We start from the raw sequence: 16,371 nt of genomic DNA, 5'->3' as shown, positions 1-16,371 counted from the left end.
CCGTGGCGTCAGCCTAGCTCACAGCAACCTCAAACTCCTGAGCTCAAGCGATCCTCCTGTCTCAGCCTCCCGAGTAGCTGGGACTACAGGCATGCGCCACCATGCCCGGCTAATTTTTTCTATATATATTTTTAGCTGTCCATATAATTTCTTTCTATTTTTAGTAGAGATGGGGTCTCGCTCTTGCTCAGGCTGGTCTCGAATTCCTGAGCTCAAACGATCCCCCCACCTCGGCCTCCCAGAGTGCTAGGATTACAGGCGTGAGCCACCGCGCCCGGCCTAAAAATGTTTTAACAGGTAAAAGTTACAACCCTAGTTAGCTAAGAACGAAAATAAATTTAACCATTAACATTTTAGTTTGGGATTTTCAAAAATAGAGAGTTATTAAAGGTTGACAACTATAAAATTTTTATTAACATTAGCAATGATTTCATATATTTTTCCAAAACTGTTTAATAAAATAACAATTCCGAGAAAAAAATCAGCACTGCAACCATGCCCAAGGCAAGACAGTTCACACTGCCTTTTCCTTCAATTGCCAATTATTTACTGAATGCTTACAATATGGTCAGTATTATGGAAGTTGCTTTCACTAAAAACTTTAATATGTCATTCCGAGAAAGAAATTAAGAAAGCAAACTTTAGACTCACTTGTAGAGTACAATTTTCATTTCTTTCAAGAAATTTCACAAATCTCTGTACGACTCCTGGTTTCTGTATAACTTGATCTATTGGTGGATTAGGTTCTACAAATTAAAAAAGAATTAAGTTATTAAATAGACAAGAAAAGACAATGATCTGGTCCCTATGGCAATTAACAGGGCACACAAAATAACTCTTTCCTAAGTTTCACTCAGCCAAGTTTAAAACCCTTAGCTGCATATAACTTAAGACAAATGTTTTCATAATTACAATTTTTTTACAAAGTAACTTCTACTTTCACTAATTGCAAGAAGAAAATTTTTAAAAATTTCCTACATGGGCCGCTCCTAAGTGGCAGCTGGAATGGTAGTCTCCACCTCCTCCCATCCATAAAAAAAATAAAAAATTTTCCTACATAAATATTTAAATTTCATAAGTTAAAGGCTATTGAGGAGGTAACCTTTACAACTCTGAGTATTTCAGGCAAATACTCAAAACACCAACCGAGGGATAAATTTTCCACTAATTTTTTATAGTACTACTTTCAATTTCTAAGGATATCTCCTTCACTATCAACCATGCCTTGCCTATTGTCTCTCGGCCAGATGAGATTCTTTTATATTTTGTTAGGGTATTATTGTTTATAGACATGCTATTGGACTATATATAATTGTTAATAAATTTTCATAAAATGCAAAGGGCTTTTGAAAATTACAAAATCTCCTGGAAATTCATGTAAAATTCACAGAAAGGTATTTCAGGTATTGTTATCTAAGTACAAAGAACTCTTTCTTCTACCTTGGCTTAAGCAAAATGTGCCCTCTGTGGTTCTTCAGTAGCTTCTCTGATAGTGTTCCTTTAAGTTATTCTTATGCCTGCTGTTTATTCTCTTCTTAGAAAATTTACCTATTTTGTTAATTCAAGTATCACTTATCATTATCATTTGTGATAACTCACAAATTTAACCTCCTTAACTGAATTCTCCTTTCCTAGATTCCAGATCATCTTTCTAAGTACCTATCAGATACATTTTTATATTCACGCCTTCTTTAAAAATGTAGCATAACCAAAACCAAACTTAACTATATCACTGTGCTTACTACTCCTTCCCCTAGCCCTGCATCCACCACCCAAATCTATTACTGAGTTACCTATACATCTAGTCACACAAGAGAGAATTCTCATTTCCACTTTTGAGTCTTCCTTTTCTTCTTATTTCCTCTATTTGACTGTCACTGATCATAAAAAAGTCATATATAAATTCTAATATATTATATTTAATGAGTAGGATGAATAAGCAAATGGTAGCCATCAAATATCTGAACAAATCCTTCTTCTTGATATAGAAAAACCTTTTCATTAAATTTTAAGTCAGTTTAAATCCTAGAAACCATGTTCTTAATTCTTAAAAAAAAGGTTGACTTAGGAAAAGACTTCTTTTTTCCTTTCCTTCATTTTCCTACAAATCTGCTATTTTTCTAACCTGGTCAAAAATTAGGAGATTTCTGCAAAGTTAGTAAAGTTATGCCCAGAAAGTTTTGTTTGGGTGTTCTAAATGAAAAGTCCAGATTCTGCAAAATGTTAATTACAGACCCTAGCTTATGCTGTTGTTATAGCTATACAGGGTAAAACAATATATATTTGTAATCCTTTTACTCTTTACCTCAAAAAAAAAAAAAAAAAAAACAACAAAATTAGAGTGTTGCAGTTATGACTTTCACCTTGTTTTTTTTTTTGTTTTTTTTTGAGACACAGTCTTGCTCTGTTGCCCTGGCTAGAGTGAGTGCCGTGGCGTCAGCCTAGCTCACAGCAACCTCAAACTCCTGGGCTTAAGCGATCCTACTGCCTCAGCCTCCTGGGTAGCTGGGACTACAGGCATGTGCCACCATGCCTGGCTAATTTTTTCTATATATATTTTAGTTGTCCATATAATTTATTTCTATTTTTAGTAGAGACGGGGTCTCGCTCTTGCTCAGGCTGGTCTCGAACTCCTGACCTCGAGCGATCCACCCGCCTCAGCCTCCCAGAGTGCTAGGATTATAGGCGTGAGCCACCGCGCCTGGCCTTCACCTTGTTTTTTATTTCCATAGAAAATTCTAAATTTACTATCTTCTCTTAAATTTTTTTTTAATTTAAGGGAAAGAAATTTTGTCTTGCTCTTTTTGAAGGGAGAAGATGAGGTTGAGAGATGGAAAAAAATAGGGCTTTGTGGTTAGAGTGTGGGGAGAAGTGGGCACTGAGATTGTCAGCTATATCTATATACGCAGGTAAATACAGCTATAGATATGACATATATCTCCATTAAGAACCCAAATATAGAATCTTCCTGAAGAATTAAAAGCAACTCATTTATGCTTACCTTCATCTAAAAGAAAGCAATTAAAGTACGCTTCAATCATTAGTTACTCTGGTATCATGAACTATTATTATTATATTAATTTACAGAATAATATTCTATATCATCTTATAAACGTGATGAACTATGAAAACTTTTCGTCATGGCAATGACTTTCAGTCATTATGGCAATAAGCAGAATAGGGGGAATATCTGCTTCAGCACTCAAAACTAGGCAAGAATCATGCAAAACAAAAAAGCTTTGGAGAAATTTCTACAAAACTGGGATAGAAGAAAAGGATGACTAGTGATTTACATCCCAAAGAGTAGCCATGATAGGGAAATAATAAGGAGATACAGCAAAAAGTCACCATCATAGACTTAAGTCAGAGGAGTAAAGTCTGGCTTAGGTAGACTACGCAGTTGCTAGGGGAATATTTATATCCCTACTGTCAACAGCAAGAACACTAATTACAATAAAGAAATGCTTACAACAGAGGCAAAGTTTCTTGCTATTTCTGCTTCCAGTTCCAGTTCTAGCTGCTTTTCCATATTTCCCACATTGATAGATCAAATAAAAACATAGTAAATCTTTCTAGGCCTGATAGATTTGGCAGGAACTCATATCAATCAGTAAAAGAAAACATTTATAATTCCTGCTATATGCCCAACCTAGGCAAGCATAATTCCATTACAAAGAAGCAGCAGAGAAAACGATTATCCCTATGAAAAAGATACTACAGTTTAGGCCAGGCACAGTGGCTGGCCTGTAATCCCACCACTTTGTCAGGCCAAGGCAGGAGGATTACTTGAGGCCAAGAGTTTGAGACCAGTCTGGGCAATGCAGCAAGACCCCATCTCTACAAAATAAAAAACAAAAAATTAGCCAGGCATGGTGGTGCACATCTGCAATCTCAGCTACTCAGGAGGCTGAAGCAGAAAGATTGTTTGACCTCCAGAGTTCAAGGCTGCAGTGAGCTATGATCATGTCACTGTCCTCCAGCAAGGACAACAGAATGAGACCTTGTCTCCAAAAAAAAATAAATAAATAAAATTTTTAAAAAAGATAGTACAGTTTAACAGAAATAATACTTTGAGGAATTAGAGCATATAAGGATAAAATCTTCTGACTGAAGAATTCTAAACCCAGACAACTTGCTCAAAGACATCAGAAATATATTATTTAGACATGTAAAGGCTTAAAAGAAATTGTACCAATGCAATTTTCATTGGGAGGGGGCAATCCTTCAAGCAATGTTCTACTTTAATAAAAGATTAATTAAAATAAAGAATTCAATAATGGGGAAGTTGTGGTATAAAAACACTGGTGCCAAACTCTGAAAAAACTAACTCTAAAGAAATTCTGTTAATCGCTTATGATACGCATGTCAAAAAGAAATCATAAAAGAGAATATGACAATGTAAAAAACAATTTAAAATATTAATTTGACCCAGAAAATAACCCCAATTACAAAATTAAAAACTGTGAAGTTTGGTTAGGAAGAGAGAAGCCATTCTTGATAGTATAAGGATTTCTTAACATTTGCTAAGCTCCTTTAGCTTGGGATGTAAAGAATGGAAAACAAAAGTTAAATGTATTTATAAACATGTTCTACAAAAGGAAAGCAAAGGTAAAAACCTTGTAATCTATGCTGATCTGATGACAAGATTTCTTTCATTCTTCATATGCTGCTAAATTATATGTCCCTTAGGAAGATAAGGCAGCTGAGCCAAGGGCATTTTCAAAATCTCAGCAGTTCATATATACTGTACAATTCCATGTATTTAAAATAATAATTCTATAAATTACATACATAAAATACAAAATAGACTAAGATTGAAATTTTTATTTAATAATGAGTTCTTATAAACTCAATATAAAATTGGAAAAATAACAGACAAGCAATTATGAATTATAGTCAATAAATATTCAACCTAATTGCCAAAAAAATGCAATACAATGAGCTACTATTACATAGGCATTTATTTGTTTCTTAAAGGTGAGTGTTGGTAAAAATACAGTGAAATAAATACTTGTACAAATTGATCGAGTGTAAATTGAGTTTATTCCCTTTGACCCACTTTTTCACTTTTATGAGTGTACATTAACGAAGTTTTAGATTGTATAATTGTTACAGCACTGCTCATGATAATCCAATTAGGAAAAATGATTTGTCTGATTGGATTATTATTTTATGTTCATTCTCTGTAATGTTATGTTGCCATTTAGGAAAATCATGTCTGAAACATTTCTACAAGAATTTAAAAATTATATATCTCTAACTTCATTTCTTGGCAGCAAAATTGATTTTTATATTTGTTTCTTTAAATTCTTTTATATTTTACAATTTTAATATAATTAACGTGCTACTTCGATAATATAATATTGAAAAATGGATGTTATTTTAAAATATATTTTATAGAAAAAATAAGACCTACTATGTCTGGCAAAGAAAGGTGTCTTAAAATAAAAAAATCTAATAAAATAAAGCTCAAAATCCCATAATATCAAATAAGCATACTGAAAAGAATTCTTGCCTTTAGAAAGCAGCTTTCTAAATTTTTGTGTTGCTGTTAGCTGTTGATCAGCATTATTAGAAAAAATCATCTGAACCATGTCTGTGGTAATAACTTCTTCCTAAAACATACAAAATAAAATATAATTAACATTTAAATATCTTGCATAAATAATATTTGCTGTCTATAATAGCACCAAATATTGTTAAGGTATAATTTGAAATCCAGTTTTGTAAAATATACCTCTGGAATGGGTACAGTGGAACTGATATCTGGATCCTGTATAGGACTTTCTAGCATAGATTCATCATTTCTGGGCAAAGAGACATTTCTGCGTTTGAACAACTGCAATAAAGAGAAACCATTTTATATATGAAGCTCTCCATAAAACATCCAATTGTCATAAAATTCCATTTACAAAAGAAAGTAATAATTTTATAATTTAAAATTCTGAATATGTTAGTATTTCCCAATCATTATACCAGGAAGATTTGAAGTATTCATGAGAAGTCAAACTTCCCAGGCTGGGTTAGCTTTTGCCCTGCACAGACTACTTTGGGTCATTTTCAATCCCAGGTCTTTTACCAATGGCCAACTCATCAGTAGAGTACACATTTACATTTTACAGCGTTTGAAAATGCATATATTCCCATACTAGATTATGAGATAGATACCTAAGTATTTTTCAAAGAAAATCTTAATTAAAAAGCAAATCTGTTACATAGGAAAGATTAACATGGTATATTAACAGAGTTAATATATTTGATTAACAAGGAATAGAAAAGAATTCTCAGGAAAGATAGCCCTATGCTTATTAATTCAGGAGTGAATAAAAATGAAGGGAAAAAAAAAAAGAGGAAGAAGGAGACACAGCAAGGTCACTAAGGGAGATTTACAGGTATAGCTGGCTCTCTCTATCTGTGGGTTCTGCATCCCAAGATTCAACCAACTTCAGAACAAAAATATTTCAGGAAAAAAAATAATAATAATGAGCAAGCCATGGTGCCATGAGTCTGTAGGCCCAGTTACTTGAGGCTAAGGTGGGAGGATCACTTGAGCCCAGGAGTTTGAGGCAGCCTGAGCAACACAGTGAGACCCTGTTTCTTTATTTAAAAAATAAAATAAAATAAAAAAACCAATACAACAATTAAAAAAAAATAAAAACACAATATAGCATAACAACTCCTCTATACAGCATTTATATTGTATTAGGTATGATAAGTAATCTAGAGATGATTTAAAGTATATAGGAGGATGTGTACAAATCATATGCAAGTACTAGCTAAGCCATTTTATAGAAGGGACTTCAGCAGCAGCAAATTTTGGTATTCACAGGGGTCCTGGGACCACTCACCCAGTTGATATCGAGGGATGATTATATATTTCCTAAATCAAAATTTAAGGAAAAAAATATGGTTATATTCTTTTTGATAGCTAAATAAATACTGCTCTTCTTCAATCTGTACCCACTTCTCTTTCTAATCATTCATTCGACAGGATTTTTTTTCAGCACCTATCAAAGACTGTGCTAGGTACTATAGATAGGGAGATGACAAATCATAATCACATTTCTAAAGCAGGCCTTTTTCTACTTTCTTTGTTGCTAGTCCTTTTCACACATCAGTTTTAATTTGTATATGTGAAGACCACACCCTCCTATTTATTTTTAAATATTTCTAAATTTAAGTATATCTTGGAATGAAAAATGTTGAGATGTACTCTTAAATGATTTTCTATTATTTATGTCACATGCAATGTATAAACAGAGAAGGCTATGAGATCTGGATGACAAGACTATAAGAGCAACAGTATGAGTAGCACTGAAAGATGACTATAATTAACTTAGTGCAAGAGCTATGAAACCTGCAAAGCAGCAAATAAGTATATTCATGTTTTTGTAGGGGGCCAATTTTACAATGACAAATGGAAGTGATCTAAACAGACTCAAGAATTAAAATTTCTTTGCTGTGAGGTAGAGCTATGATTAACATTAAAGGTTTATCAACAAAACAGAAAAGCCATTCTTCTCAGTGACTAAAAATAGCAAAGGATTCTGATTCATGAATCTGCAATTATACCTGGAATATAATAAATTAAAAAATAGATTTAGCTATGTTCAATCCTAATTTTCCATTTAAATTATCTAAAAATTAGCAATAATAATTTAACATCTAAAAATCTCTATATAAATTTTTTTTGTTAAACAAAATTAAATATTTAAAGATACCTACTTGTTCTTCTCTTTTTTGTTTTCGAAGCTGTATTCCTTCTTCTTCTCTACGTCTACGCATCTCTTGAGGATTTAGGGCTTTATTCTTATAACTTTTCATTCTATAGTTATCTTTCCCTGGACTAGCCATGGCATCTTAAGGGAAGGAGAGAAGAAAACAGACTGATAATTCTCAAAACAACACAAGACACTGCAGGGCAACTAAACTGAGTATCACTGATGAAACAGACCAACAAAATCCATTCTGAAAATTATGTACAAAGAATAATTCCCTAACTCTCATATCAAGATTGGAGCAAAATGACCAAATATTTTAGAAATAACATATTAAATAAATAATTCTGGTTGAAACAAAAAGTTGTTACCCTTATTTTACTGATTCTAAGATGCAACAACCTTCCCCATTCTCCTACGCCCCCACAGTATTTTAACCTTTCTGAAGCATCTTATATCTCTGTCAGGAAATAACCAACATAGTATCATCTTATTTTTAATGAAATACAGTTAGTAGGCTTCAATAAACACACCTCAAATACTCACTTAAGGCACTGCCTTAAGAACTAAAGCCAGAAGAATCATGGCTTCGGTCATAATCACAATACCAGTTTTCAGTACTCCAGTATAATTAATTCTTTTCAAATACTAAAATATATGTATACTTTATTTTCAAATAGTTCTATTACAAATATATCTTAAAACATTAACATTTACACAAGTATTTTAAGTATATATAAAATACTGTAAATAAATATGAAATTTTATATTTGAAATATATGTACTAGTTTTACTTTTAGAAAGTAAATTATAAACTTTTTAATAATGTAACATTATTGATATTTTTATATCAATGGCATGGTCTGATATTACTACCAAAATACTGATATTATAACCTATTCTGGATTTACATATCAAGAAAAAAATCAGTCTAAAGCAGGGTCTCAACTTGAATTTAACGTGAGAGATAATTCTTGAGTACCTAGTATGTTAGTCTGATAAATCCGGAGGACATACTCATGTCCAACCACGGACAATGTTGTGATCAATTAGCTCATGAAGTAAAGACAAGCAGAGAGGTTGGCATCTATCTGCCATACCTGATACAGAAGAGATAGACTAATGAATTGGCAAATTTCACTACAAGCAGTAAAATACACTAAACATACACATTAAGTCCTGTGAGGGCACAAAAGACAGGGCAACTAACTGTGCCTTAGGGAGCTCTACAAGCTTCACAGTTATTTTATCTTAAAAGATGAGCAGGAAGTTGCCAGGGAAGAGGATGGAAAGAGAAATGGGAAGCAAAAAGCATTCAGTGGAAACATATGCAAAGTTTTTCAAGAAGTCTGGCATAACCATAGAACAGTCAGAAATTCAGTATACCTGAACAAGAAGGACAGGAAATAAAACTATAAAGGCAGATAAGAATATATATGGTTCATATAACCCAGCTGAGAAATGTGGACTTGATCCTAAGGAGCAGAATTAAAGAGGTGAAGGAGAAGGTTGTTTCCAATTCCAGGGAGAGATAAAAGAGATGATGAAGACTTGAACTAAACAAGTAACTACAATGGAAATATAGAAGACAGGATGGATTCCAGAAACATTTCTGAAATTGATTCAACAAGAATTAGAGGCCAAATGAATTTAACAGACATGTGATGAGGAAGAAAAGGGAGTTGAGGATGACTCTATGACTTTAAACTTAAGACATTTCAGCAGTATGACAAAATAACCAAGACAGAGGATCAGAGCAGCAGTTGTTCTGTTTGCTTGCCAGCTTGTTTCTGAGACAAGAATAATGAATTCAGTTATTTTAAGTTTATTTTTAAATGTAAATTTTAAAAAATCACTCTTTTAATATACAGTTCTACAAATTTAACAAATGAACAGACATACAACCATCACAATCAAGACATAGAATTATTCTTTCATCCCCAAAAAACTCCCTCATCCTTCTCCTATTGGCCTCCTCCAACCTTTAACACTTGGCAATCACTGACTTGTTCTCCATCCCTATAGTTCTGCCTTTTGCTGAATTTTACATAAATGGAATCATATAGTATGTAGTCTTTTGAATCTGGCTTCTTTCATTTAGCATAGTATTTTAGAGTCATCCATGTTTTTGGCATCTATCAATAGTCTGCCCTTCTTATTGCTGAATAATATTTCACTGTATGGGCATATCCCAGTTTATTCATTTTCCACTTGAAGAACGTTTGGGTGGTTTCCAGTTTGTGGTGGGTTTCAGTTTTTGACGGTTACAAGTTTGCTGTAAACATTCATGCATAAGTGTTTGTGAAAACATATGTTTTCATTGCTCTCAGGTATATATCTAGGAGTAGGACTAAGGAATAATATGGCAAGTACATGTTAACTTTATAAGAAACTGGCAGACAGTTTCCCCGGTGACTGCACCGTCTTGCATTCACATGAGCAATGTATCAGAGTTCCAGTTGCTTTGTATCCTGTCTTTACTTGGTATTGTCAAGATTTTTGTTGTTGCTGTTAATTGTAGCCATTCTAATAGATGTGTAGTACTTCAGTTTTAAACATGTTAAATTTATAGTATTTAGAGTACACAAAGGAGTCTTTGATTTACAGATGGTTAAAAATATGGGTCAGAACTCAGGACAGGAGTCCTGACTGATCATTCAAATATCATGTAGAGGTACAAAAGAAAGATGATCAAAGGAGAATCTTGAGGGTATCCACATCTTAGTGGAAAAAGGTAAAAGGAAAGGAAACCAAAAAGAAAAACATCAGAGAAGTAGGAGAATCAGAAGAAAATAAGAGTACTACAAAAGAAGGGACTTCAGGAGATAAAGGAGTATTTTAAGTTGTCATCTAGCCAACTTAAGTACCTACAATAAGCCAAATACCATACCAGGCATCAGATTTGATAATTAGGTCACTGGTAAAGACAGCGAGATCAATTTCACTAGTGGAGAAAATAAAAGTAGACTGGAATGAGCTGAGGGCTTTAGAATGATTTAAAAGGTACTCTTAACTTTTGAAGTTAACTTCTGTACATTCTAAAAATTAAAATGCATTTATAACTGACCAAAATCCCGCTTTAAAATATTAAATATTTAATGGATTTCAGCAATATTTTGTGCACCTACAGTTATTAGAAACTGCTCGATACAGCTTTATTAATAACAGTATTTATCATTATTCTCTAATTATCTTATATATAAAAAAACTGTCTCATTACTAAGAGCTTAGACTCTTGGAACGAAAAAATAAAGATCAGAGTTCATTGCAGAGCAAACTGGGTCTCAACATTACTTGTTGAATTATGATCAACAAGTATAAAATATTTAGTTATGTTCATGGAAATAAACCTCTTAAATATTTATCGCCTACATATGTGGCATTTTCTAGGCCATTGGCCTCTAAACTTTTTTCATCACACATCAAATATATGTGAAATATATTTGGGTAAATTATGTATGCAAAATATGTATGTAAAATATATTTGTGCACTCATCCTCCATGTATTTTCCACGTATGTATTACTATCTTAATATACTACTCCATTATAAAATTCACACAAAAAGTTTTTAAATAGGATAGGTTTAAAAGGTAAGCAAATAGAAATTCTAATATTTTCTTTCCACATCTGATTGGATCACCTTGTGCTCCACTCCTCTACCACACACGCACTATTTCTGAGACCGTTAATCCAGGCAACTACATTAAAATGGTTCAATATAAATTTGTTAACCAAATAAAATGTAGCCCCAACAACTCATGTATCACCTGTTCCTTTTTCTTCTATAGTACTAACTTCCTGCTTCTTATTTAACACCTGCATTGTCACTGCAGTTCCCTTAAGGAAACGTTATGGCCAAGGAAAATTATCCCTGAAGGTGCCTCACCCAATGGGATCGTTTTGTTCACTGAAAATTTACATCAAAGGCTGGGGGGGGGGGTCTCATAAATTATTTTAAATATAAGAAATGCTATTCAGACACCTTAAAGTTGCCTAACGGAGGATTTTTTTTTTCATTCACAAGCTTATTTTTAACCCAGCTTTTAGAAAAATTGTGTTAAAGTTGGGCAAATAACTAGAAACTGAACTTGGGGTTTTCTTTCTTTAATATCTATTAACAGAATTTCTTATGCCAGTAAAGCCTTCATTTCTATGGATGTGGGTGCCTCATTACCAAAATTACAAGACTGCACAAAGGGGGAAGTGCCGACTACAGCCTCTAACACCAAATAAGCAATACTTAGGTCTGAAGGATAGAGCTGTTCCTTGCTTAGCAAGAAAGCCACTTTCCTACATAATATGTCATTATCGAGTGTTGTAACTGACGGACAAGTCATTAGTCTTTTTCTCTTTTTTTTACATGTGTCTAAAAAGCTCAAGATTAATGCCAATGTCATATTATTTTGAAGTATCACTATGCGATTTCACAGCTTTCAAATCCTTTCATCTCTTAACTCATATCGATGACACACCGTTACGTTTTCATTTTGGAAGGAAGCTATCAGAAGCGTCGAACGTCGGCTTGCCAGCGTCGGGACTGAGCACCTGGAGGCACCCGCAGGCAGGTAGAGGGTGCGGCCAGTAGGCCCACGCTAGGGAACCCGCCCCTTCTCTAGGCACTGTGGAATTTCCATAAGCTGTCGGACCCAGACAGTCGCTGGGTACCAGGAGTGAGTGGCAACGTTTGGCAAGACCATTTAGCGAAAAGAACTACGGAGAAACGATGAGGCAGAGCAGCGAGAGGCTGAGATCGGCTGCCTGAAGCTCCTTACGAGGACAGCCTGCCTGAGCGAATCTGCACTCACCGCGCCTAGGTCCGGCCGCCACGCCCCCGCGACCGTTGTCACCCCAAGAGAAAGATGAAAAACACCCTGGAAAGGCCAGGTCCTGAACCCTTCGTAAAGTAAGGGACAAATAAAAATAGTGGACCCCCCCCCGCCCCAGGAACTAGTAGCTCCCAAAAGGTCCAAACCCAAGGTTCCCCCGACCTGGCCTGTGTCACTCCTACTCACCCATTAACGTGATACTCTCCAGTGCCCAGACTTCCAAGTCCCCAGCGGCGACGTCTGCGGCGGGTAAGAGAGGCGCAGCCACTCCGCCCCTAGCGTGGAGCGTAGCGATCCGGCTCGCAACCCAAGATGGCGGCCACCTGCGCCCCTTCTCTAAGACCCTGAGGCTCGGCTCCCAGAAGCCCTTGCACGCGGCGGCGGCGGCGGAGGAGGCGGGGCCGCGCAGACCGGCCGAGGGTCGTGGGGAAGCGCGTTCCCTAACTCCACACACCGAGAGAGAAGTCTGCGCCCGACACCTGGATTTTACTGGCGTGCTTCTTGTGGTGAGGCGGTACCCTGCTGTCCCTATTTCTCCGTGTGCCAAGGGGCGACCTCTCATTCATTCACTCCCGAGGATGTAATCCGTGCCAAGCACCGGATACAGTATTGGGAGTACAACAGTGAAAAAAAGTGGTAAAAATCTCAGCCTCATGAAGCTTATGGGGAGGCTCTCGCTTTCTTCAGCTTCATTAACTTCTTCCTATATGCTCTGCTCATTTTCTTTGGTGCTTTCTAGTATGTCATTTATTTATAGTTTTGGATTCTATAACACCTGTGGATTTTTGACGAAAATGTAGTCATTGACATTAAACGAATAACCCCAGATAAAGTACTGTAAAGTGTAACACACGTGCAGCCCTGGAATCTACCCTGGAGTTCAACAAACAGTATTGAAAACAGACTGTATCCAGATGCAATGCTAGGAACAGACTGTATAAAATAAATGACACATGATTCCTACCCTGAAGAAGTTTGAAATTTATTAGGAGGAAAAACATAATGACAAATTGTTATGTTTGCTATGTTCAATAGTTGAAAAATAAACAGAGAGAAGAGATTATTTAACGGTGGGTATATATGACTGAGAAGGGAAGAAAAGCTTAACAAAGGAAACTGTATAAGACTATTGAAGTACTTACTGTCAGAGAAGTTTGTTTGCCGTAATCACCTGACCATACTGTTCCTTTTTTATTTCGTCCCTCCTCCCTCCTGAGAGACTAAATATATAAATGGACAGTGGCCGGATTATATATAAAAATAGAATGCTAAACTACAACCTGTAGTAACTAGCCCAGGAAGCCAACCTACTATGTACGCACAGTAACCAGTCCAAGAAATCAGACTATTATGTGTGGCAACCAGTCCAGGAAGCCAAACAATAACCTTGTAGCAATCTATCCCAAATGGCCAGGACTTAATTAATAACTGATAGCTTCCCTAATTGTTGTCTCCACTTCCAACTTAAGATCAACTAGAGAAAGCCAAATACGCATCCACCCCTGGATAATTACATAGGATGCCCTGCTTCTAATTAGTCTGTCTACAGCTTCTCCATGCAAGCAGCCTCAAATCACGGCTTATCTGAAGCCTACCCTTTTTTCCACTATAAAGCTTTCCCATCCCTCTGCCGGTCTTTGAGTCTTGCAAGTGATGGTGGTTGACTCCCTTGCTATTGTAAGCTTAGAATAAATTTCTCTTTGCTTGTTCACATTTGGGTGGTCTGCACTTGTTTCCACACTCCTGAAGAAGATTCCTGTTATCTGGACATGTCTCGCCTCAGGATAGATCTGGCTGAATAGATGGTAATGATGTCTCTTGGACCTCTGCTCAGCAGGGTATGAGTCCCTGCTTTTCCTATCTAGGGAAGAACTGAAGGTACAGGATTGGTATCAAAACGTTTACTTCATTTGTTGTTTAGAATGCCAACCACAGCAACTTCTAAGATCTGACCTTCTATGGCATCTTTCCCAACTCTGCCTATCAAAATAGAATCTACTTCTCAGTGGTCTCTTTATTCCAAAAGCTACTGCCTCAAAAGTAGGGAGCTCATTGCCCTTTTGGCTTACCTCTTTCAAAGGCCATGATGGAAAAGCAAAAGGTTCTATCCCATTGACTCAGATATTTTTTTCTTACTTAGGCAGATACTATTGTCTGAATGTTTATGCTCCCTCAAATCAGTGTCTTGAAACCTACCCCCCAAAATGTCAAGGTATTAGGAGGTAGGGCTTTGGGGAAGTGACCAAGTCATGGGGGTGGAGCCCTGATGAATGGCATAAGTGCCCTTGTAAAAGAGGACCAAAGGAACTGCCTTGCCCCTTCCACCATGTGAGGCTAGAGGCACTGCTTATGAGAAAACTGACAGTCACCAGACACCAAGTCTGCCTGAACCTTGATCTTAGACTTCTAGCCTCCAAAACTATGAGCAATACAAGTGCTCCTTGACTTACAGTGGAGTTATGTCCTAATACATCCATTGTTAAGTTGAAAATATTGTAAGTCAAAAGGCATTTAATACACCTAAGCTACTGAACGTCATAGCTTAGCCTAGACTACCTTAAATGTGCTCAAAACACTTATGTTAGCATAGAATGGCAAAATTATCTAAAACAAAGCCTATTTTATAATAAAGTTATGAAGAATTTTGAATTTTGAGCATAGACATTACTTATTGTTATACTTTTCATATAAGATGAGAATTTATCACTCTTATACCATGTATCCTTGCTGTCACAGGTCTCATCCAGAAAACAAGATTTTCCACCTAACATTTATTGCATAGTACTCTACAGGAATAATGTGAGGGGTGAGAAGACAGGATTCTACAGGGAGATAAATTATGATGCGGTTGCAACAGAGTCCTTAGACAATATTACAGGAGCTGGGATGGCCCTTCATAATCCTCCCTGGATTGTGGCTAGACGTTCATGTTTATATCCCTGAATCAAGCAATTATTGGATATTTATATCCCTGAATCAAGAAGTCAGTGGATATCACTGAATCAAATCCAGAGAGAGGGCTTAATCTTGAGTAAGGCAACAGTTCCCTTTGACCAGAAGGCAGTTTCTGGAGTGGAACTTGGTCTAGAGCCCTCAGCAGTGGGGGGAAAAAGTGCTTTAGGCTTGAAGAAGGATCTGGGCAGTGCACCACAGATTCCAGTTTACATGCTTTTTTGGTTTTCCAAAGAGAAACACATGGCTTTCTTTCAACTTCATGCCTCCTCTTTCTGATCCTCCTTACTTAGTCCTCCTCCTCTAACTGACCTTTAAATGTTGGTGCTCCAGGCTTCTTACTTTTCTGCATTAGTTTCCTAGGTGATACAATTTACTTTTCTGCATTAGTTCTGTAGGTGCTACAATTCACCCTTGTACTTTTAAAAGCCATCTACCTATTAGCTACTTTCTCCCAAATTCAAATCTCCAGCCCTGACTGCTTCCTTGAGGCCTGAACTCATATATCCAACCTCCATTTGGATGACCGATGGACATCTCAAGTTTAATAAACCAAAACAGATTTCTTGATTCCATCCTACCCCTTCCCATCCCATTCTGTTCATTTCGTAGGCCTCTCTATCTCTATAATCATACTATCATGCAGCCAGAAACTCTAGCTAAAAAACTTAGGAGTCATCCTTATCTTTCCCTTAACAGTGCCTCCTGTCTTTTGGTTCTAGCTCCAAAGTAGCCCTCATCTTTGCCTGGTTTATCTTTACTGACACCTCTTTCAACTTTCCACCATTTCTTTTATAAACTGCAGTAGTATCCTAATAGCGATCTGTATCCACCTTGACTCCTTTACAATCTATTTTCTGTCCAGAAGGCGGAG

General features: G+C 36.1%; 1 protein-coding gene across 1 annotated transcript in view; it reads right to left on the bottom strand.

Annotated features, from left to right (window-relative positions):
* Window positions 1-12,859, bottom strand: part of KPNA5 (karyopherin subunit alpha 5) — a 38,951-nt gene extending 26,092 nt beyond the window's left edge. The window contains exons 1-5 of the mRNA XM_069488061.1: window positions 12,732-12,859; window positions 7,726-7,859; window positions 5,738-5,839; window positions 5,516-5,615; window positions 652-746 (exon numbers count right to left, since the gene is read on the bottom strand). Coding sequence (XP_069344162.1) covers window positions 652-746; window positions 5,516-5,615; window positions 5,738-5,839; window positions 7,726-7,859; window positions 12,732-12,735 — 435 coding nt within the window. The 5' untranslated portion in view covers window positions 12,736-12,859. The remainder of the gene's footprint in view (window positions 1-651; window positions 747-5,515; window positions 5,616-5,737; window positions 5,840-7,725; window positions 7,860-12,731) is intronic.
* Window positions 12,860-16,371: the final 3,512 nt, after the last annotated feature.

This window comes from Eulemur rufifrons, chromosome 15, assembly GCF_041146395.1.
Source record: "Eulemur rufifrons isolate Redbay chromosome 15, OSU_ERuf_1, whole genome shotgun sequence".
Taxonomy (NCBI): domain Eukaryota; kingdom Metazoa; phylum Chordata; class Mammalia; order Primates; family Lemuridae; genus Eulemur; species Eulemur rufifrons.
The sequence above is the reverse complement of the archived record's forward strand: the minus strand, read 5'-3'. Positions and strand labels throughout refer to the sequence as shown.